The 25,199-nt window shown below is 39.4% G+C and overlaps 1 protein-coding gene across 1 annotated transcript; it reads left to right on the forward strand.

Annotated features, from left to right (window-relative positions):
- The first annotated feature begins 5,632 nt into the window (after window positions 1–5,632).
- Window positions 5,633–23,134, forward strand: kcnj5 (potassium inwardly rectifying channel subfamily J member 5). Its single transcript, XM_066685206.1, has 4 exons — window positions 5,633–5,764; window positions 13,251–13,333; window positions 13,947–14,826; window positions 22,042–23,134. The coding sequence occupies exons 2-4, from the start codon at window positions 13,271–13,273 to the stop codon at window positions 22,371–22,373; spliced, it is 1,275 nt and encodes a 424-aa protein (XP_066541303.1). The 5' UTR covers window positions 5,633–5,764; window positions 13,251–13,270; the 3' UTR covers window positions 22,374–23,134.
- The last annotated feature ends 2,065 nt before the right edge of the window (window positions 23,135–25,199 follow it).

Here is a 25,199-nt window from a genome sequence, read left to right on the forward strand (position 1 = left end):
TGAACCAAAACATATGTCTAACACACACTGTACAGTAATGAACCAAAACATAAGGGCCTCTTGCCTAGTATGCTGTTTTGGCTACGTGGGCTCTGTTGATCTGGTGTCTTAGAATTCAAAATTACTATTCATAATTGAATCCTAATATTTTTGATCATTGGTGTATATTGTAATATTTTTGAATCCTGTCTTTAGTCAATCCTGAAACATTATTACACAGAGACGCAGCAGTGATGATGTAGGAAACAAATGTATTGTTCTACTTTCATGCATTGCAAAAACCAAAGATAATAATTGGATTATTATATGATTTATAGGCTAAAACATGTCTGTAGGAGAAAGGTGGAAAATTCTTCTATAAGAATAGAATAGAGTTTAGTTGAGATACGTGAGTGATGTGAACATTCCCTTCTTATTCTAAGTTAATGATTAAACTCCTAATCAATTTCACATTGATCTTTCATACCAAAGTCCCTTTTAAAAAGTTTCTTGAAGCAAAAGAAACATGGAAAGAACTTAATCTCACAAATATCTGGGCACCTTGCATTAAAGTTTTTGGTTAGGTAACTAAACAGGAACTAATGATTAGTGCTGGATTAACACCCAAATCACTCCTATTAGCGACCGAGGAGTACTGATGTAGTACCTACTTATGTACCTACTCAGTAAGTAATAGTGAATTAATGATGAATTAAGTTCACTATTAAGTAAACAATACTGAGTCTTACATACCTCCTGGAGAACTACGTACTAATTATGTCTCCATCAGAGTAACTACTCATTAATCACTGGTCACATCAACATCTTACATGCCACCTGGTGAACAATAATCTAAATACCTACTCCCAGCACTTCAGTGTCCAAACTATAGTATCAGTGCTAATATAAAATACATCCTCAAAGGAAGCTGGAGACAATGTGGTTTTTGGGAGTTATCAGCAACGTATGGTAACTCATTGCTAATGAACAAGGTGTTACTGTGTTCTTCATTAGGAGTTAATGACATCTTGGGCCACTAGGTTATATATTCAAAAGCTTTGAATAAACATAAAACTGAAACAGTAATTTCTTCATTACATACACTCTGTTGATTCTAACCAACAGTTCATTCATTTCATTCATTATCTGTAACTGCTTATCCAGTTCAGGGTCGTGGTGGATCCGGACGCAATTAGGCGCAAGGCAGGAATACACCCTGGAGGGGGCGCCAGTCCTTCACAGGGCAACACACACACACATTCACTCACACACTCAGACTTATTGAGTCGCCAATCCACCTACCAATGTGTGGTTTTGGACCGTGGAAGGAAACCGGAGCACCTGGAGGAAACCCATATTTGAATGTTAAATATGAACCTTATTTAAAAAGTTATATATGGCCATAGGCACAGCCTAAAGCCCACCCCTCAAGAAGGAAGTAGACACTTTTCCTTGTAACAGTGGGTTGTGACTCAGGCATTGCACTGATATCTTGATTTCTACATTTTCTGGCCACAGAGACAATCTGTACTATGTACAAAAATATTTTGAAAATTTACATTTTAATTGACTCCTGTAATAATAAATAGAAATGCAGATGTTGATTCATTGTTTATTTATTTATGCATAGTATGTTACTTCTACATAGCTACAGTGGAATTGGTCTATAGCCAGCATGGGGCATGATTCGTATTAATTTAAAGTTAGCTAAATTTATATTTTAAATAATTTGCATTAGGTAAACAGATTCATATTCATCGTAGCCTTAAATTTTGAAGTGAAATTTTAATGTTATAAAGATATTTTTTAGCGGTTATATAGTCAAATGTTGTGGTTAGCTAGTTTTATTTATTCCAGATTTATACCTGTTGCTTTTTAAAATCCCTTCAGCAAAATTATTGATTATTGATTTTGCTTTAAAAAACCACAATGATGGCAGTAAAATTAGGCGCTGTTTACTCATCTTTGCAGGGTTTCCACATCACCATTTAGTACCTACTCGGCATGGTTGGAACCCGGAGTGAGCTGTGACTGAAAACCTACCCGGTTCCAAGGACCAGGCACCACATTTGGCCAGTGGAAAAGCAAAAGAGCCATGCCGAGTCGAGTAGAGTCGTGTAGGTTTCATGCAGTGGAAAAGCGCCATTAAATTCTCAGATATTCTAATATATGATCAGCACAGTGCCCTGAATGTGTTGATGTATCACCGGAGGTGTGTTTTTAACGCCCTGCTGCTTCATAACATGGAAAGCTTTGCTGCACCTAGAACAGCTGTGAACTTCACAGTAACGCGGCACTCTGCCGTTCAGGGTCAGGTCTGGGAGACATTCAATAATTTAAAAGTTTATGGTGTGAATGTGAGCTTGACTAATCGTGCTCCATTGACCCATCACTCCACTTGAAAGGCATGGAATTTAGTCCTGTTCCAATCTAAAGCACCTCTCCCTTAGAGGTCAGCTACTTAGAAAGGCATAAGCCTCGCCTCACTGACAGGTTAAAGCCCTCCAGGCCCACTTCACACCTGGACCTGTTAAAATGTCCATTCACATGACCACAGTTCACCAGGGTCTATTATCCATTAACACAAACAGCTTTGCTTCATGTGAACACCACATCAACACTTGATCCCTGATAGCAAGGAGATGGCGGACCACTGAGGGCAAAGTTGGAGGTCCACTAGTGTTTTGCACAGTGTTTTCTGGGCAGACCGCTGCTGATTAAACAGAATTTTAGACAAAATGCCACATTTTAGCACTGTTCCATTCACAGTGCAATTTACAGATTTTTTCTTCATTAGGTTCTTTTGTTATTTTTTATAAATAAGATTAGTAAATAATTTTAATCCAGCACAGTGTCAACATTTTCAGCATTTAATCATTTTATATCAGGTTTATACTCATTATTATATCTCTCATAATTGTTGGTAATATTTGTATTAGTTTGTTTTCCAGAATAAAAGTCTCTGTGAATGTAAAATCTGTTTGAGGAGATTATAAATGAGATATATCCTGTACAGGACAGTAATCTGAGTGGTCCGATGGTGGACCAGCAGTGGTCTACAGTGAGTGGTGTGTCAGCCTTTTTATGCCAGTGGACCGATATATGCTCGCTGTCTGGGATGTGGTGCATCAGTTTCTGATGACATTACTTAGTACAAAATAGGTCTTAGAGGCCGTTAAATAATTCACCACATGTGGACGGAGAATTCTTTTCACATATTTTACAAGAGCACCTGTTTCACTGTTTCAACTATTAACTGCATCGCCCCCTAACCGTTTCCAGTGGTAATGCTCCGTTCTGTCCATATCTGTAAGCTTTCCGGGAAGGTACACAAAAACTTAAGGCCATGAACACAGAGTATAGATAGAAGCATGTCAGCAAATCCATATCCGTATTTAATTTTGAGCATTTCATTTAAACATTCAGACAGCATTATGCCCTGGTCTCCTTAATTATTTAGCTCCCAGTTAGCTAGCACTGTTAGCGATATCAGTTGATAACAGCACATTTAGCATTATGTTAAACATACAAACACCATGGAAACACATCCACGTCCAGCAGCTGGACAGTGCTCTGTGATTTAATGAGAAACAAACAGATAGAGGCTATATTAAACTGTATGATTCTATAGCTTTATAGGATCACAGCAATTTTTAGCAAGATAAACAACTCAAACACTAAAATAAATTGTAAGTAAAACTCCACAACCAAAATCACAAAGATCTCAGTTCAGCTTCTTTGCAGAGTCAGGAAGAGACAGAATTCAAAGAAACCTAGCATCTGATTTGATATATCAACAAACAATCAGACACATGCAGGCTAAGAAAAACACACATATACATGCACACACACACACTCCATAAGCACGCATGTATGTACATTCATGCAATGGCATACATTTACACTCAAACCGACTTTATACTTTATTTTAAAAAAAAAAGGGGGGGGGGGGCTTATAGAGTGCAGTTATCAGTTGCTTGGCTTTTTAGCAATAAGTGTAAGCATTGTAATATTAGCATCCTCCACCTGGGGGCGACAAACCAACACTGTTGGTTTTTAACCAGCTTTTAGGTTTTTACATTATTCTTATCCTGTGTGGTAAGGTCATGAAAGAAAACATTGAGCCAACAGTAATTTCATAAAGGACTGACAGAGTTGATTGTGAACGGGTGCTTGTTTCCAGTGCTGAGTTCTGGAGGAAGCTAAGAGCCCTCGACATCTTGACACTGACCAGTGACAACTCACACTTATAAATGAGGTATAACTCTTGCCATTTGGGCCAAAGTCCAGGGAATGTGCGGAATAATAGTGTTGGATTATCAGCAGGAACAAAAAAGTGTCCTGTGGAAACTGATGGTCAAACAAAACCAACCTAAACCAAATGCACCTTTTCATCTCTTAAATAGCTGCAGTGTTACTATTAAAGTCAGCTGGACCTACATAACTTTATTGCTTAGGCAGGTGTTCTAACTTTCAGTTAAACATTTTATTATTGGTTTTAATACTGAATCATAACAAGTGTTTATGAAAATTGTAATATCCATGGATAAAGCCAGTGAATGACAACATTTTCTCTAGTGTCAAAGCCCAACATTCCATTAAGTATATTTTAATAAAGTCAAATTTATATTTAACTTTATATTTTATATATATTTGATTAATAATTTGGATGTGTGGGAGGAGGTCTAGCAGGATTATTTAAAGGCATAGTTCATGAAAATTAATGAAAAAAAACAACAAATTTTGATTAAATTCAGAAGGTGTTTCCTCACCATATGCTGGCTCTCCAATCTGTTTGCGTGCTGGAAACAGTTTAATGTGTTTATAAGCCCCAGTGTCTGTAAACAAGTAAATAAACAAACTGTATTGGTCCCCTATGCTAAGATCTCTTTTTGCTCATGGCACAGAAAATGCATCTGTTGTTCTTTTAGACAAATGGGAGAACTCCAAACAATTAAATGCTGAGCCGAGGGCAGAGGGTCTCCTAATTACAGGTCAGTGAAAAATCACACTGATTTTGAAGCTGTAATTTCAAGGTAAATATATTCATAGTGTTCCTTTAAAAGTAAAATATTAAACACACTGACCGTGTGTAATTATATTAAAGTCAAAATCAGCGTACATTTTCACATTCAGCCCCAGCTGTTCTGGAGCTGAAGTTTGTATAAATGTGGCACTGAATACAGTTTCCCTGTGCTGTTTATCCCTCTCTCTCTGTAGTCATCTCTCTGGACCAGAACACTCTGTTTATCTCTGAGCTTATATTTTCACTCTCGCATCCGTCCCTAGACCAGCTTCTGTGTTAGTCCTAATGTTTATGTAACGTTCCCTTCATTATATCTCTGCATAGACTTATATGATGCATAATGAACATACCCTCCATGCAGGATCTGCATACACACACACACACACACACACATACACATACACATACATACACAAACACATGTACATAGACACAGTACCATAAAGGACAAATATTGAAAGAAGAAAGCTTGGTTCGGGGGAGGACATATATTCTGTCTGCTGCACGTGCGCACACACACACACACACACACACACACACACACACACACTGCATACCCTTCCTCCTGTGTCCGAACAGCCCCCCTCCAACCATTCTCTCTGTCTCCCATCCCCCAGAAGTGAAAGGTAAGGAGAAAGCAGAGCGGTGTGAGAGCAGTGCGTGAACAAAGGCAGGCGGTGCAGTGCAGGACCACCGAGAAGCCCCTCAGCGATGCCTTCCATAACACACAGCTACATCGACCACTGCACCGAGGCTGAGGTAAGAAAGAGTTACAGAGCGAGAGAGACAGCGAAAACAAACAACTTACAGAGGACAAGAGGGAATATGGTGGAATATTTCAAGTTCAGATGTTTGTGTGTGCATGTGTGTAGAACTGTCCTATTTGTGCAGTTTATTTATCACCTGTAATAATGTGCTGTTGTCAGTAACATCTGATTGCTAATGGTTTTACCAGCTACTGTAGTAGACCACAAACATAAACCTGATACAGCATGTACCAACCAATATCCTTCAGCTCATTCAGCATTTACACACACACACACACACACACACACACACACACATAGCTGTTCCTGCCTGATCAAAGCATGGTCAGCGGTAAGATGTGAGGTGTGTGTGAGAACATGTGCATGCACAGCCTATGTTTGTGTGCATATATATATATATGTGTGTGTCTGTGTGTGTGTGTGTGTGTGTGTAAGATGTTGCTCTTTAGTGCAATGCAGGTGTTTTATGAGCCTCTGAGAGTATGGGAGTATGAGGACAAGGTACAGGTTACACAAAGCGCATCTAACTGCGTTTACACAAAGAGTGAGGATCGTTCAGTGTAATAAATGTAAATAATAATAATAAAAATGTTTAAATTCCCAAAAAAACGAATAGCTGTGAAGAATTAGAAGCGTGCCTTTTACTGTGACAGAGTTTACAAAGTTATGAAGGTAATAATAGTGTATTTAAATGCTGACAGATCTGTGATGGATATGACAGTGTCGGCTTGAGAATGCTCTGATTTACCTGTCAGCAAGGTTCCTCAGTGCTGCATCCACAAATACAACTTAATGTACTTCTCAGACGCCGTATGTCAACATCACCCACAAAAACTGCTGACTCCTCGAGACCCAAACTCATCTGAAAAACAAGGTGGAAACATGCCGAACCGACCACACAAAAAGTGTTCTTCGGATCAAAGAAAAATTCAGTTAATAGTAGGACTAGGAATATTAAGGAAGCAAATGTAATGGTTTTATAATGGTAATGGTAACTAAAATATAATCCTCACTGGGTGTATGTCTTTACCTGTTCTCTCTAAACAAAACCTCCTATAAAGACTATTCTAGATTTAAAATGCATCATTTATTTTAAAAGAAAATGAATTATAACAGATACAACGGACTGAGTGAATGCCAGTGCACATTCTGATCCAGATACTAACCTGTAACACTCACACAGACCTGGCTTTAGTAGCTGAGAATTGATGCAGATATGGCTTTAAATGGTTAAACTCTAAAGAACTGATAGAAATTTGAGAGGAAGCTGAGGAGCTATTTTTAAGAGCAAACATCCAAGCTAAGTTACAAGTTGTAGCATCCAAGGGAAAATGTTTGGAGTTCCTAGCCTTGAAGGTATCCCCAAGGAAAAGCTCTTTTAGAGAGTCTTTTATTTCAGTTGGGATCTGCAGTCCTCCCTCTTCTCCAACTTCAGCAGCTCATAAAATAGATTTTTTGATAGCAAAAGAGTGGTTGTCTAATGCATCTGATCTTATGAAGAATTCAGGGTCAACCTTGATTGATTTAAATCTGTTCCGTAGATGAGATTGCTTCCTCTGGAGTTCTTGATCTTGCCCTATTAGATGCATTCAAAACACCTGCTATCAGAAATGTAATGTTTGAAGAAATGAGGCAGAACAGCTTGTTGGTCTGTACATCAGTGGTTCTAGCCAGCTAGCATAATGGCTAACCCAGCAGTTGTTATATAAATTGGAAGGATATATTTTAAAGGGAAGTGCAGCGTCAGAATAGTATACGTATTACACAATAACAGACATATTTTTCAAAATAAAGTTAAAAATCCAATATTAGGTGTGTAGGGCTGTTGGTCAATTAAAAGAAAATTAACAAATTAATCACACAATTAACAGTGATTAATCGCGAATGATGCACTGCAGCTTTTAATAATGGATATTTAAATGTAAAACAAAAGAATCAGTGTATGATTAACACTGTAAATGTAGATTTCTATTAATAGTGTCTATTGATTGGAAAATGTAATCATTATAATAAAGCTAAAATTCTAGTACTTCCTTGTGATTTTTGCAAGGGAGATATGTGTGTATTGTGATTTGCATGACAAACTGTCTCAAAGAAACCATTCTTTTTTACTTTATTATTTTATTTCAGTGTAGTTTTGATGATCTTTATATAAGAATCTCTTAATTAGCTGAGTAACGATTTCAGGGAGGGCTTTAGCATTGCACACAAAAAATTTAACGAAGAAAATAATGCTACAGCGCAGCTTGTGGCTCAAACAATAAACACCTCCATGTTTCAACATTAACAACTTAATAAACGGAGGGAATACATGAGGTAGAAGAAGAAACAGGAGCTGTGTATGAGAGAGAGAAAGAAAGAAAGAGAGTTATGATAATTAATACATATTTCTACATAAATAAAATGTAATCTACATCTGTATTCTGAACTCAACAGTAGGGCCACTGTGTTTACATCACTAGATAAATCCACTAATACGTCACTAGGCTTTGTAAAGAGTGAATTATGAATAATTAGGGTTAAAAAATGTGTTAATTTCCAGCATATGTTAATGTGCGTTAACATTTTAATATTAACAGTATTAACATGCTGACTGTGTTTATGTGCTCAATTTGTGCTAAAGTATTCAAAACAGCTGCTCAGCACAGTTTCAGGCGCAGTGCCATCCGGGCTGCGCTAGCTGACGCTGTGATATCTTCAAGGCCTTCCTTCTGCTCTAATTCGTTACCCAGCTAAACCCTACACTCCTCCTTGTCCTTGTTAATCCTTAGTTTGAGCTCTGTTTGCACCCCATCCTTATCCTCTGTGCTGAAGGCCCTTTTCTTCTAGCTCAGGAGAGATTTTAATTGTATCCCATGTCTTGTTACTGGAAAAGCATCGGATTGTTTTTGAGTGTGCAGCACAATGGTTGATGTAATCTGTAAAAACTAAATGTTAAGCCTCAGTTAGTCATTTCCTCACTGTCCTGGTGGTCACTGGCTGTCTGTGAAACAGGGGCTTGTACAGAGAAGTAAGGAGTACAAGGCTGTGGTCAGTTTGGACCAGGTGTGTGGAGAGTGGTGGAGTAGAACACAAGTTTAGTGTCCTGTTTTCTCTGGTTCTAAACTTCTCTGAGTGACTGTAGGCAGGAAGCAAGTCTTTAGATTCGGTTATTGAAACTTATTAAAACTTCACATGAATTAGATGGTGGTGGCACGGTGGCGCAGCAGGTGGTGTCGCAGTCACATAGCTCCAGGAACCTATGTGGGTGTTGTGGTTCCTGCTCAGGGTGACTGTCTGTGAGGAGTGTGGTGTGTTCTCCCTGTGTCTGCGTGGGTTTCCTCCGGGTGACTGTCTGTGAGGAGTGTGGTGTGTTCTCCCTGTGTCTGCGTGGGTTTCCTCTGGGTGACTGTCTGTGAGGAATGTGGTGTGTTCTCCCTGTGTCTGCGTGGGTTTCCTCCGGGTGACTGTCTGTGAGGAGTGTGGTGTGTTCTCCCTGTGTCTGCGTGGGTTTCCTCCGGGTGACTGTCTGTGAGGAGTGTGGTGTGTTCTCCCTGTGTCTGCGTGGGTTTCCTCCGGGTGACTGTCTGTGAGGAGTGTGGTGTGTTCTCCCTGTGTCTGCGTGGGTTTCCTCCGGGTGACTGTCTGTGAGGAGTGTGGTGTGTTCTCCCTGTTCTGCATGGGTTTCCTCCAGGTGACTGTCTGTGAGGAGTGTGGTGTGTTTTCCCAGTGTCCTCGTGGCTTTCCTCCGGGTGCTCCGGTTTCCTCCCACAGTCCAAAAACACACGTTGGTAGGTGGATTGGCGACTCAAAAGTGTCCGTAGGTGTGAGTGTGTGAGTTAATATGTGAGTGTGTGTGTTACCCTGTGAAGGACTGGCGCCCCCTCCAGGGTGTATTCCCGCCTTGCACCCAATGATTCCAGGTAGGCTCTGGACCCACCACGACCCTGAACTGGATAAGCACTTACAGATAATGAATGAATGAATTAATTAATTAGATGGAACCCCTCAAATATTGTTTTAAATTTGTCCTGAAACACTGCATTTACAACCTGTGCTGCATCGTCCTGTCCATCGGAACCAGATTTATATATTTATTTATTGACTGCACTTTAGTAAAACAATGTTGCATGACAGTCAAAAACACACATATCATCACTGTCCAGTTAAAAACATGTATGTCTTTTTTGTAAACTTTTTGCTTACTGCATCATTTGAACACAGCGGCAGTTCTAAATATCATGTGAACATTTGATGACAAATGGACCAATAGAAATCACTTGGAATAAAATCTTTTTATTTTCACTTACATTTAAAGTTAAGAAGGTTTTTTCTATCCCCTGTAAAATTACAGTTTTGGGAGATACATGTTTTTAATTGGGCTGCGACAATATGTTTATTAACTAAAGGTTGTATCATTTCTTTTACCTTGGTGGCCCAATCTAACTCAGGTTTGAATCGGCTTGTTCTTTGTGCGGCTAACATTTCTGAAATTTTGAATCTGAGAAGAGTCAGATAAGGCTTTTCTGGACATAACATTGTGTGCCAAAGAAGGAGGCCCCAGCACCCTAAAGCAGATGCTACCAACCTATGTGCTGTGGGTCATTTGGTACATTGTTGCAATAACTGCCAACCACTGCATGAGGAAATAAAAGAACAGCCACTAAAATTTACTTTTTAAAAATGTAACCATTATTATTTTTAAGAACGCAAAACTTAATCCTAATTTTGGAGTATTTCTGTTGGTCATTCATCATGTAATTTTTACACAGTTTGAACAGCTGGACAGTAGGACAGATGATGTAGTAAACAATAATTACACAATACTGGACACACAATTTCTTTGAACAGTGGCGATATACAGATCAGATATGCATCTATGACTACTCCTTCATCTTAAAGGGTCTGTATAATAAAATCTCCTTTGTAGCAAGTTATTTCTTGCAGGAAGAAGTTGACAGGTCATAGCGTATTGGCAGGGCATGTGGATAGTGTTTCCACATGGAGAGAAATGTCAGTCAACTGTTCAAAGGCAACTGCAGGGTTTGGATTGATCGTCTGCTTGTAACAAGGTTATAGAAATTTCTGGAGACACAATGACAGAAGAGTGACCTTATCATAGTGTGCCATCCACTCAAGCACACACACTCACACAAACTCACCTTGAGTGGGTGTCTGTCGACTCATTCCCAGCGCACTGACACACACACACACACTTCATGAGCTCCCCTAATACATGACATGGAGTTGATGATGCAGTCACACACACCACTAACCTTCAGAGTGGCTGTCATTGGGCCAGCCATGCATACTTCCTTCAGTAACACTCATGGATGTGTGAGAGTGTGAGGATGATTAGACATCGCTGCCCCTGGCGCCTCAGTTACCGACTCACTTCCATCTTGTTGCTGCTATTCCTGTCTCCACAAGGTCAATGTTCTCTCACCTTACTGTCCATTTAGGGATGCTAAGTCCCCACAAGGAACAGAAACATGCACATACACACATATAGACAGCTGAATCTCTGAAGACACACTCTCACACACTCAGAGGCTGCGGGTTTGGAGTCCAACAGACTGCTAGTGATACCAGGGACGTTTTAAGTTGTTTGCCCAAAGCAACCTTTAAGTGTCATAACTATTAAAGATTAGATACCGGAGCCTTTCGCTCTTGAACGGTACTCTCACTTCTGTCTTTTCTCGGCTGGTTCTCCCTCTCTCTTCCTCCCCCAGGCTGTCAGTATTGGAGCTGTGTCAGGTTTTTATTTTGTTCTGTTTTGTTTTGGCTCTGATTTTACAGTGGAGTTGGGAGTTGAATATAAATTCACTGTTTTAGGAAGAGACGGGATGTTTTATAAGATGCAATAAAAACAAAACAGTTTTTTGTTCATTCTCTACATGCTCTGTTTAAATCAATGGTGTGTAAAGAAAAGATTTCCACTGGTTATTCTAGCGAACTGGGGATTCAAATTATTGCACTGTTGCAAGTGGACATTTTCAGTCCAATGTAAATTTTCAGTCCGATGTTTTGTTAATTTCCTCTTCATTAATATATATCCTGAATATATATTTAATTTGTGGTTTTCATTAGTTGTCAGTTATAATCATCCAATTAAAAGAAATAAACACTCGAAATATATCAGTCTCTGTGTAATGAATGAGAATAATACACAAGTTTCACTTTTTGAATGGACTTACTGAAATAAATCAACTTTTTCATGATTTTCTAATTTTATGAACAACACTTGTACGGTCAACCAAAAGATTCCAGGTGTCTACATCATCAAGCAAAGGGGAAAGGTTGACTCGCTCGTCCCTTGTGCCTCAAAAGAAGAAGAGTGGAGCCCATTCTCAGTGGATGCCTCAGAGCACTGGGTGAAATTTGTGACGGCTCTGCAGGACGATCAGGTGCAGTAGGTAATTCCTGATACCTGCAGCGCCAAAGGCCGGTCCAAGCACCCTTCGACCAGCAAAGAAGACTGCTGTGTTTGTCAGAGCAGGGTCCAGGCCTAGTCTTAGCTGAAAGTACTAGCAGGGCTCTTTGGAATCCCTAACCGGCATGACTGGAGATGGAGGGTGGACCTGGGGAAGCAGCACTGATTCCCAGAATACATCACTAAGGACACCCTGAGACCGAAAACGCTGCTGGTTTCACGGACATTAGAGTGTGGGGTCACGCTGCAGATCACAGTGCCTTGGGAGGAAAAGCTTGGAAGAGGCAAACAAGACAAGTGTACAGACTTGGTGGAAAGTTGTCATAGACGGTAAAGGAAAGCACACCTATGATGCTCAGGAGGCGGTATGTTTTAGACATCTTTACAAAATAATATTTCACGTGCATATCATTTAGTTAGGAGCCTGCCCAGAATTATTGGGTGCAAGGAGGGAACACACCCTGTCGCAAGGTGACACACACTCAATCCACCTGCCAATGTGTGTTTTTGGACCATGGGAGGAAGCTGGAGCAACCGGAGGAAACCCACATGCACACGGGGAGAACACACCAAACTCCTCACAGACAGTCACCCGGAGCAGGGCTCACAGGAACTGCAAATATTACAATTTAATACAATATTCCTGGCTTCATTGCTTGACTGTTGTATAAGGACTGTAGGTCCTTCAATGGTGTCGTAACATCATGTGCTTGACTCCTTCAACTTCTTCACAAGACATTTTGAGTAAAAAACACAATCTACACATTCAGGAGTGAATCTTTCCAGCAAATCAAAATGTACAAAGTTAGGAAATATTTACTACTCTAAATGCCACCAGTACAGATTGATTCACTAATCACTTCAATGTTAAATGTGTATGTGTGTGTATCAAGATTTGCTTTAACTATGAGTTCTACCTCTTGCTGCTGTAGAAACCTGTGTAAATAGTGAGTTTGGTGAGGAATGATGATTGGCTTGTGGGGTCTACCTCCAGCTTGTGTTTTTATTCTATTCTTTTCCAATCTGTTCTATTAATCAGACGTCACTGTTTTTTACTCTACTGCAGGTTTGCAGGTGGAGCTGAGGATGGCAGGAGACTCTCGTGTCCACATGGACCACGACATGGAGACAGGAGTGACACCCAGAGAGGTCAGAAACCTCAGACATGCCACTTGTTCCTGTTAGTTGAACTTAACAGAATTGTAGTCTTCAGTCTGTAGTTGACTTTGGCATTTTCCAATGTGTTCCACAATATTCTGAATTAAACTTCAGCTGTGTGTGTGTGTTCAAAGATTATATTTTTCCACTGTATCTTGAGGTTGACTTTTGGATTGAACTCGCAGACGGAATTACCTGAGAGTTGATATATCAGAGTTCTTGTTCTCCTTGTATTTCTGAAACAACATACATTTTGATAATTCTCTTATTGAAACAGGATACAGTTTCAGGAAATGACCACTACTTTCTTTCTTACAAACTTTCTACTTTATACTGTAATATTAGGCTGGGGTTTAGTGATTGGGGTTAAGTTTTAGCTATAGGCAAATCTTGCATCAGATTTGTAAAAAAGCTTCAAAAAAAACTTGTTTTAGTGTTTGCTATGGAATTATAAAGACATTTTTGATCATTTTATTACTATTATATGTGCTTAACTGATATAAAAAACACAACCTGACCTGATATTGCATCTCTCTCTGTCTCTCTCTCTCTCTCTGTCTCTCTCTCTCATACTTTCTGCCATTCTCACACTCTCTTCTTCCAGCAACCAGTGAAGAAACTCCCAAAACACTTGAGGGAAGTCCAGATCTCAACAGATCGCACTCGTCTGATAACAGACATAGTGAAAAAACCCCGGCAGCGTTATGTGCAAAAAGATGGCAAGTGCAATGTGCACCACGGCAATGTCCAGGAAACCTATCGCTACCTTAGTGACCTCTTCACCACAATGGTGGACCTGCGCTGGCGTCTCAGCTTCTTTATCTTTACCCTGGTCTATGTGCTCAACTGGCTCTTCTTCGGGTTCCTCTGGTGGCTCATCGCACTCATTCGAGGGGACCTTCTGCACATGAACGAGGAAGGATGGACGCCATGTGTGGAGAACCTCAATGGATTCGTCTCCGCTTTCCTCTTCTCCATTGAGACAGAGACAACTATAGGCTACGGTTACCGGGTTATTACAGAAAAATGTCCGGAAGGAATCATTCTTCTTCTAGTGCAGGCCCTCCTGGGATCCATCGTCAATGCCATGATGGTGGGCTGCATGTTTGTGAAGATTTCACAGCCCAAGAATCGGGCCGAAACGCTCATGTTCTCGCACAAGGCTGTGATCTCGGTGCGGGACAACAAGCTGTGCCTGATGTTCCGCGTAGGAGACCTGAGGAACTCCCATATTGTGGAAGCATCGATCCGAGCCAAGCTGATCCGGTCTGAGCAGACTAAAGAAGGGGAGTTCATCCCCCTCAACCAGACAGACATCAACATCGGCTTTGACACAGGGGATGACCGGCTCTTCCTAGTGTCACCCCTCATCATTTCACATGAGATCAATGAGAAGAGCCCTTTCTGGGAAATGTCTCAGGCACAGATGGAGAAGGAGGAATTTGAAATTGTGGTCATCCTGGAGGGCATGGTGGAGGCCACAGGTATGGTCTTCATTGGGGTGGGGGAGGCTTTTATTGCACTTGCACAAGTACAATCAAATGCTAAGTTGCTAAAATATTGTACTCATTTTAAATCCATATTTATATATCATTATAAAAATACAAACAAACAAATACAAAACTCGGCTACGTTTTTAAATATCGGGTTCTATCTGCAATAATATAAAATAAAAACAACAAAACATTTATCTTGAAGGTTTATCTGTGAAGGTTAAAATGATTTTTTAATTATTTTTATCAATAAAGAAAATATGCATTATAAATTCCTGGATATTCCAGCAGTTGTTTATGGTGACAGTAAAAAGGGTTAAATGTATGTAATATATTGCCATAAGAGGGCCTTCAACTCTAGAGGGAGAAACAAGGTCTCAGGCACTTTTATTTTTATTAATTTAATATACTTTGCTTTACTTTTAGCTGAATGTACAGGAGTCACGTGACCAGGGTCAACTAATGTCCATAGGCAGCAAAACATTTAATAAACAAAAAAATTGATAAAAGAACATATATAATGCATACCACTACATCTGTAAACCATGTTGTCAGGGCCTTAAGGCCTGGGTCTGTGTGACATCCCCCAGCTCCCTAATTTTCATTAATGATGCCATACCTAGCAGAATTCACTTAGAGAAATAGCTGTGTCTCAATTCAGGGGCTGCATCCTTCGAATATTGCATTTGTAGGCCAATTAGGCGCGACTCGACGGTCCTGTTTCTGGGATTTCAGAATATTGCGGGGTCAGCAGAGGAGCGAACAGTATTTTAAAATCTGGAGAGAGATTAGTCTTAAAATACTTGACAAATGCGTAAATGTTAATACACAAATTAAACACAAGTCATAAATATGTTTCACTATTCACAAATAAATAATTCCCAATCTGTGTCTCACGGCCTGCAATTTGTACAAATACAGTTAAATTCGTAAATACGTTTTTGGTTTTCATATGTGAAAATAAATACATTTGTTTTAATCTGTTTAATTAAATTTGTCTCGAATTTATAAAGTTTTGAATCAGTGAAGTATTTTGGTTCATTATTTCTTGTGGGCTTTTGGATTTTTCCTTTCGCATTTCACTCGATCCACGCGAACGCAGCGTCCTCCACAAATGTGGCAAGGCGAACAAGCCACCACTATGTGATTCTGTTGTTTTAGGAGGTGTGGGGACAACTTAAATAGAGACGCAATAGGTTTTGAACACAATGCCGACGAATTCAGCGTCACATCACAGGAAATTAGGATTGGGTTATCACTGGCAAATGCTTTTGAATGTGCCCTAAATTTAACGACGTTAAGGTCCAGCCGAACTTCCCTAATTTCAGTGCAGACTAGGGTTGTGAAATAAAGTACTTTAAAAACATCCCGTATTTGGAATCTACCAGCCATCTTGCGTATTGAACTGGCGTTGGACTGTTAAAATGGATGATTTGAGACAGACAAATGCTACTCTCGCTCAGCCGGAGGGAGGGGCAGATACTCCACGTAAACAGCGCTTCTTATTGGTCATCACTTTTATTTAGCCAATCATCAGCCAGAGTTAGCAGGCAATCATTTACCGTGGCAGCCAATGGAGTCTTAGTCCCGTCTACAAGGGGGTTGTTTCGCAGCGTCTATGAAAACCACAGGTCAGCCCTGAAACACTGGGGGAAACAACAGTGCCACCTAGCGGTGTCTCGTTCCCCTGCGGCCACATTTGTGGATCAGGCTGCATTTGTGAGTGAATTGAGTGAAATGCGAAATGAAAATATCAAAATCAAAAAAACCCGCGAGAAGAAATGAACAAAAATACGCCACGGAGAACAGGCGAGTGACTTGATCCACAAACGCAGATTCAACACTTTATAAATTTGAGACAAATTTAATTTAACAAATAAAAACAAATGTATATATTTTCACATAAAATGAATATATATCTATGAAAACCAAAAAGATATATAATTGTTTATATCAAATATTACCGTTATGTGTGTGGTACTGTGAGGACATCAAAGAAAAGAGAGAATGTTGGTTTGTTTAATTAATAAAGTTAAATAAACTACTCCAAAATCTACTGTCATCATTGGGTTTTAAAATTAAATGAAAGTGTGTACTAATTATTATTACTGTTTTTAAAAAATAGCCAAAAAGAATTATATAGAGCCACAAAAGTGATATAACAGTAGCAGGAGAGCATTCAATCGAAAGGGCTGTATCTGTTTCAAATGATTAATTATATATTTATGATATTTTTCAGTGAAATCCACTATAATTAAACACTTTCATCTCCAGCTAAAAATAAAAAAAAGGAAACTTTCTGGCTTCAGGAGGCATCAGGAGCTGCAGTTAGTAACGGTAACAGCAGTCAAACAGGAAATGCACAATAGACTGTCCCATTTTAGTTTGGTGTTCAAAGGACACTCAACAGCCTCCGACGGACAGACTTCTGTAGACCGCATACTTCGAAGGATGCAGCCTTTGAATCGAGACGCACCTAGGTTTAACCTGTAAACAACATGCCCTTATTAACACTGAGTATTTGCTTTTTAAAGACATGGGAATCACTGGAGCAACAGTTTAAACTGCAGTAGGTATTTACAGGTGCATCTCAAATTAGAATCATCAAAAAGTTAATTATTTCAGTAATTCAATTCAAAAAGTGAAACTCTAATATTATATTGATTCATTACATTAACAGAGTGATCTATTTCAAGTGTTTATTTCTTTTAATGTTGATAATTATGGCTTACGGCCAATGAAAACCCAAAAGTTATTATCTCCGAGAATTAGAATAATCCACACAAAGCACACGCAAAGGTTTCCAAAGCCTTTAAAATGGTCCCTTCGTCTTTTTCAGTAGGCTACACAATCATGGGGAAGACTGCTGACTTGACAGAAGGCAGTCATTGACACCATACTAGTGTATTCAAGCATATTAATGGAAAGTGGAAAGAAAATGTGGGTTTTAAACTAAAGTGCACAAGTGGGATAACCACTGCTTTGAAAGAATTGTCAAGAAAAGGTCATTCAAAAAATTGGAGATTCACAAGGAGTGGACTGCTGCTGTAGTCAGTTCTTCAAGAATCACCACACATGTATCCAGGACATGGGCCACAACTGTTGTGCCACTCATGACGAAGAGACAACGCCAGAAGTGTCTTACCTGGGCCAAGGAGAAAAAGGACTGGACTGTTACTCAGTGACCAAAGTCTTCAGGTAAATTTTGGATTTAATTTGGAAATCTAGGTCCCAGAGTCCGGAGGAAGAATGGAGAGGCACAGAATCCAAGTTGCTTGAGGTCTAGTGTGAAGTTTCCACAGTCAGTGATGGTTTTGGGAGCCATGTCAACTGCTAGTGTTGGTCCACTGTGTTACATCATGTCCAAAATCAGTGAAGCCATCTACCAGGAAATATGTGGTGCACTTCATTCTTCCCTCTGCTGACAAACTTTATGGAGAGGCGGATTGTATTTTCCAGCAGGACTTTGGCATTCTTTGGCTGTTGTCCAAACTGCCAAAGGTACCAATACCTGGTTTAATAAACTAACTGAGAATCTATGAGGTACTGTGAAGAGGAAGATGAGAGACACTAGACCCAACAATGCAGAGGAGCTGAAGGCCTCTATCAAAGTAAACTGGTCTTCCATAACACTTAAGCAGTGCCACAGGCTGCTTGACTCCATGCCACGCCACACTGATGCAAACATTCATGCAAATGGAGCCCCAACCAAGTATTATGCATAGACTGTACTTGTCACTAGGCCAACTTTTCTGTATTAAAAATCTTTTTTTAAATCGGTCTTATATAATATTAAAAGTTTCGGAGATAATGACTTTTGGGTTTTCATTGGCTGTAAACCATAATCATCAACATGAAAATAACATGAACATTTTAATTGAAATACTAAGCTAAATTTACTTTTTGATGATGCTCTAATTTATTGTGCTGCACCTGTATAATCATTACTCAGGCCACTGGAGGCTTTATGTAATGGCTTGGAGCTTTGCTCCAAAAAGGTAAATGTGGTAAACACAATAGCCCAGATTTATACAAAACATAAAATAGTGGCTTCCACTGAGGCTCTCCTTGGGAACATTTGAGAGGAACCTGCTGAGGGATGGAGGGGCAATGTTGCACTGTCAATACTCTGAACTACTTTTTTTTTGTTTTGGGCAGATGCTGCTTACATGGAAAATGTGTCATTATTGTGAAACAGTGGAAAAAGTTAAACTGTGGTGGAGTGTGTGTAGAGCGTGTGCTCGCTGAACTAATTTTTACTGAAAACTTTCCAAACTGGAAACTCAGCTCAAATCTAAAGTGACGTTCACTGTTAACATTTTACTGGCACTAGAATATCGGAGTCTGGACAGCCAGCATGTTTCAACTGTTTTCATTTTAGCTAAAATAATGTTACAGAATGTATTTACAGCCTATGGTAATATGCTGAGTGCAGCTGACATGATGTTGAAATGAAGAGGTTGTATTTTTTTTAAATAGAGTAGTTACAAGATTAATTCAGGAAATGAAACTCGAATGAGAAGCCACCTTTAGCTTCATAAAGTTGCCTTAAACTCTTTTTAAGACTGAATGAAAATTCTGTCAGAAATCAGGAATGTACATAGTACACCATTTAAGTGGAATGCAATGTTTGAATAAGAAGCTAATTTCCAATCATTTCTAGTTTGTTTTCTTGATTATTAATGTTACAGTACATGCTTTATGTTGTTGTGATAGGCTTCATCTCATCTGCTCAGACGGTTTCCACAAAGAGGGTGTGGTTTGAGAACTGAGACCCAATGCAGCTTTAAGTTTATTCCATTAATGTGTTTGTTTATGAAGTTTCATATCCAAAATCAGTATTACGTTTCGAGCTGTCTCAGTAGTCTCTTGGCCATGACAATTAAACATATAAACAAGGTTAAAATGTATTATACAACACAAATTACTTTCTGGCGGCACGGTGGTACAGCAGGTAGTGTCGCACAGCTCCAGGTGACTGTCTGTGAGGAGTGTGGTGTGTTCTCCCTGTGTCTGCGTGGGCTTCCTCTGGGTGACTGTCTGTGAGGAGTGTGGTGTGTTCACCCTGTGTCCGTGTGGGTTTCCTGAAAATTATTTCCAGAAATTTTCTGGCTTTAAAGGTTACATTGTTCAGTGTGTTGACAGAACACATGTCTAAGCAAAGAGCCCTATCTTTAAAACCAGATTTTATTTTGATGTTTGATTGTATAAACTCACCAGAGTATTAGCGCTGTTTTTAGATCATAGGTTCAGGTATAGGATGGTGCCCTGTCACAAGATTATGAGGCTTTATACAACTCTGGCTGAGAATTTATTCACAAGATTCTTTTTAAAGCACCGTTAATGAATATTTTGAGCCCATTTTGATTGACCTTAGGAGCCTAAATTAGATTATTGGGGTAATTTTCAATTCCTACAAGTGTATTGTGTCAGACCTGTTACACATGGACTGTACATTCACCAGCCACTGAAACAGCAGAAGCAATATGAACTGTGCCTTGTTTCTTGTATTGTCCTATTGTTTACTGTTTGCCTCAGGGCTGGACAAATTTCTTGTTTCAGTCATGGCAATTGTTTTTAAATGTTTTTGCCTTCATCCAAAGTAAACTACAGCTGTCTGATATGCTTTCAGTGGAGGGAGTCTAATGCTCTGGATAATGGTCTGCTGTGAAACCCTGGGTCGGGCCTTGTGGACCTTGGTTTGGATTGTTCCACCTACCTGCATGTTGTTGTGTAGCATTTTCTTTTATAGCGATGGTGTTCTCATGGCTTTCGCCTCTTTCAACTGATACTGCACATCGCTACACCGCACCATTTAAGAACAGAGTGAAAAAAAAATAGAAAATTGTTGAAAAGATATTCTGCCAGATCTTACTTGAGCATCTGCTTAGTTTTAATCTTATGCACAGTTAAACTCCAGTTCCAACAAATTGGAAGAGTAGGAAAAATGTATATTAAAACATGTAAAGCAAAAATTTGCAAAACCTTGTTTGGCCTGCAGATACTAAACATTGTAGTTGTGAATATGGATGATTATTTATTTATTTAGAAGTGTCAGGAACGCAGAGGCGGACGCACTTGCTAAAACACAGAATACTTTTATTTAAACAAAAGATAACTAAACAAAGACAGACAGACTTGGACCACACAACAGCATACTTAGACAAAGAAAGACTTAGACAGGGAAACTTGGACAGACTAGACTAAAGAGACAAATACAGACTAAACCTAAACAGAGGGAACTAGACAGTGATAGCTAAAGAGATAAACCTTGACAAAGAGAGCTTATACAGAGACCTGAACAGAGAGAGCTAATAGACTACAGACAGAAACCACAAAAGAACACAAAGCACAGAAAAGGAAACACTAACAGACCAGAGAAACAAACTAGAGAGACACAAACCGACTTGATAGGGAGGAGGCTGAAGAACAGACAAGACAAACAGACCAGAAACAAACAAGCGAATGTGGAATGTCCAACAAAGAAGGAGTCACACAAAGGAACTTAAATATACAACACAGACAAGGGACACCTGAAACAGATAATAAGGGGGCAGGATTACAAATGAGACACGGACGAGGAGGAGGAACAAAGTGACTCTGACTACTCTTTTACAGCCTAACCCCTATAACACCTATAATTACAAAAACTTACAAAACTTTCATTTCTATACAGAGACATACTTGTTGCTTAAAGCTTTGATTCTTGATGCTTTGTGGAATGGTGCTCTGTGGTTAGTGGTAAAAATAAACATTTAATATGTCTGATATCTTTTAAAATGTTTTGGTCACATGATTCATTGGCTCGGTGACCAAATTTATCTAATTTTGCTTACTTTGAAATTCCCATTTCTTGTTGAAAAAAAGCAATACTCTCAGTAGTAATTTAACAGATGTTCTAGTTCAGTATCAATAACCATGAATGTTTTTATAACTGATGTTTAATAGCGATACATTAGCTCTCATTGGTATGTCATCTAAGGAATTTAGCTCCCAAAACCACGAAATTAGTATCATAACTGTCCCCATCACCATCCTTTTCTCTGAAGCCTAGTCAGAAGTTTTTGAATTATTAATTTCTAATTTCCACCATAATCTGGTCACACAAATATATGGCTCCAAAGGCCCGACTAGAGATTCTAAATTTCTATGTCTTATCCTCTCCTCTAGTTTAACACATGTTTGTGTGTTTGTGCCTGTGTGTAGGCATGACCTGCCAGGCCCGCAGCTCCTACCTGGACTCGGAGGTCCTGTGGGGTTACCGCTTCACTCCTGTGCTCTCGCTGGAAAAAGGCTTCTATGAAGTAGACTACAACAACTTCCATGACATCTATGAAACCAACACACCGTCCTGTAGCGCCAAAGAGCTCGCAGCCAGATTGAGGGAAGGCCAGCTGCTCCCTCAAATCCCGCTTTTGGGCCCCGAACCTAAGCCACACATCCTGGACCCTTCCCTTCCCATGCTACCGAAGAGTGAGCAGGAGAAAGTGGGAGAGACCAACAATGGTTCAGCCAACACTCAGAAGGAGAATTACTGAGGAAAGCCCCACTATAGACAGAAACAGAGGACACTGACCACCTGTCTGTCCATTACGTCCTGCTGAGTTAACATCACAGTTAACATTATTTCACTATAATGCTTAGAATCAGGCTTCACACCGTTATGAAAATACATGTTGCACATAAACTGCTGAAAAACTCTACTTCTTTTCTACTTCAGTCAGCAGTGCGTTTTCATTGTGCCGACCAGTGTACAGTGAGTTTAGGAAGTACACAGGCTCAAAGCAATACCATGGACTTCACATCTGCATTTGATACACATTTATGGAGTTCGATATAAGCCAAAACCAACCGCAGTTTGCCTTCGGGCGGCACAGTGGCGCAGCAGGTATCGTTGCAGTCAATAGAAGTAGCTTGCAGTTTGCCTTCATTTTGTACTTTTCATTAATTCAGATAGCTTAAAGTTTGTGCTGCAGTTTTCTACGTGCAAACTTTAGGTGGTTTAATACCTCTGCTCCCAGAATCACAATTGTACAGTTGATATCTGTACTGTAAACTATAAACTGTAGATGTTTCAAACTTTGTGAAAATGCAAGCATTACATTGGGATTCTTACATCTGACCCACGCAGAATCCATGATTGACAAGGAAAATGATTTTATTGTGAAGAGCATCACGCAATAATGAGCTGGAAGTGACCACAGCTTCTCTTGACCATACAGTTACGATTTAGAGAGAGGTGCAAAAACTCTGTAAATGTGAAAATGAGACACAAACGCGTGAGGGGTTGTGAATTAACCTTTCACAGAGATTATGTGTAGAGTTCAAATCTGCTTTCACAAAGTTTAAAACATCTACAGTTCAGAGTACGATACAGATTTCAAGGAAATACCAAAAATAGCAAACTGAAGCGCAAACTTGTGGGAGTTGATCTGAACGAATGAGTACCAAATGAAGACAAAATGCCAAATGAACGAACCAAGACCCCACAATTAACAACATAATTCAATTTTTGTATTTGCAATGCAAATCACAATTTACAAATACAATATGTTTTGGCTTTAATCTAACTTTGACAAGGAAGACTGCTGTGTGAATTTATCATGGTATAAAACTACACTGCACCCTTAATCATATCATCAAGGCTGATGCACTTTTAAATGAGAATGTAGAGTTTGTGCAGTGCTGCTCTTATGCTACAGTCACAGGGAGTCCACGGCTGTGGATGGCTGTACATCTCTGAGTTAGTTCCTGTTTCCATGTTTCATAATTTTAAGCTTATTTATGGGTACAGGAATTCAGGGAGGTGTTAAGATGAGAGTTGTGACATTTTAAGCAATGTACCTGGCATGCACTTTAACATCATATAACATATATATTTTTTCTACATCAAGCAGGACCTGTTATAACACCATTATAATGTGGCAAACTGGGGGGAGATGTACACAAATAACTGACATATCAATCTGCTGATGTGCCCTCTGCTCTTTTTTCTGCTGGATGAACTAATGCATTTAGTGCTGAACACTTAGATTTTTGATGTGGTGCAGTACCCAGTTTTGTCTGGCCCACTCCCGCTAGACGCTGAGATCAGGTTTTCCAAAGCACAGCAGGTATGAAATATAATGTTTAAAAAACAAGTAAAGTTATCAAAACATTTAAGTGAAGTAGAAATAGCTTTCAAAACTGCACACACTTTACTGGCCCCCCACTGCATACCCTTACAAAATAAAGTTTATTCAAGTGTGTTATTAGTATACTTCTTTTAAACTAATAAATAAACAAGTAAACTTTCAGAGGTTTTTTTTATGCAGTTATCAGTGATAAACACAATTGTACTTAACAGGCACATGCACAGATAGACCCCTAGTGGTGCTCAAGCACCTGCCCTTTGGCCCTGGATGAAAAAAGTGCCCAATTTTTTTCTTCATTCATCAATATTTAAAAATAAAAACCCTCTCTGTCATCAACCCCCCCTCAAAAGTGTTTTGATATCTAAAGGGCCTTTATTTGAGTTATTGTAAGAATTCTGGCCCAATCTGACAAGCTCTGGCCTTGCCCTTGCCTCTTCCTCCGGTGAGCACGTATGCAGTGCTGAGCACCAAGCCAAATCACTGCTACACACTTCTCCTTTGACCTGCAGAAACAGACAGACATGTTATGACAGTGTTTGCGCAATCGCTGATAATGTTTGGTGCAGAATTAACCACAACACTTAACACGAAAAAAGAGCATTTATTATTTTGGCAATGGGTGCCCTTTTTTTGGCTTGAGCACCTGCACCCAAAAATGTCTGAGCATGTGCCTGGTACTTAAGCATACTTGGCTTTTACTGACATTTGGAGTATACTCATCATAATATTTATCATAATATATAATATTATACCTACATCATTTTCATTGACGTACATTTAATAAAAAGTATTAGTAATAAGTATTCTTGCCTTGTACATAAAGATATAATGGTATATTTGGGTTGATGTCTGAGGCAGAATTGCTGAGTGTAAACAGAGTATGGGGTGGAACTGTACACAGTGTTGTTACCCAACACAGAAACTTAATATTTGGCTGATTTTACAAAAAAACATTCTTCTAAGGATCGAGCAAGATGATTTTACATGTAAAACGTAAATATTCTACTGAAAGACCACACCTATTAAAACTCATTTGTTCCTTGAGGACACTTTGCTTCATCTTAACTTGTACTTTTTGTATGTTCACAAAGTGAGCCCCCAACCAATGGTGGCGCTGTTTCACTGCATACACTCAGACTATTATTTACCCAATGAAGAGCTTTGATGACAGCAGAGTTTACCGTTAGCGACATTGCACAAACACAAAGCACTGCTTTTATAACATTCTGT

The sequence above is a fragment of the Hoplias malabaricus genome, chromosome 11, assembly GCF_029633855.1.
Source record: "Hoplias malabaricus isolate fHopMal1 chromosome 11, fHopMal1.hap1, whole genome shotgun sequence".
Taxonomy (NCBI): domain Eukaryota; kingdom Metazoa; phylum Chordata; class Actinopteri; order Characiformes; family Erythrinidae; genus Hoplias; species Hoplias malabaricus.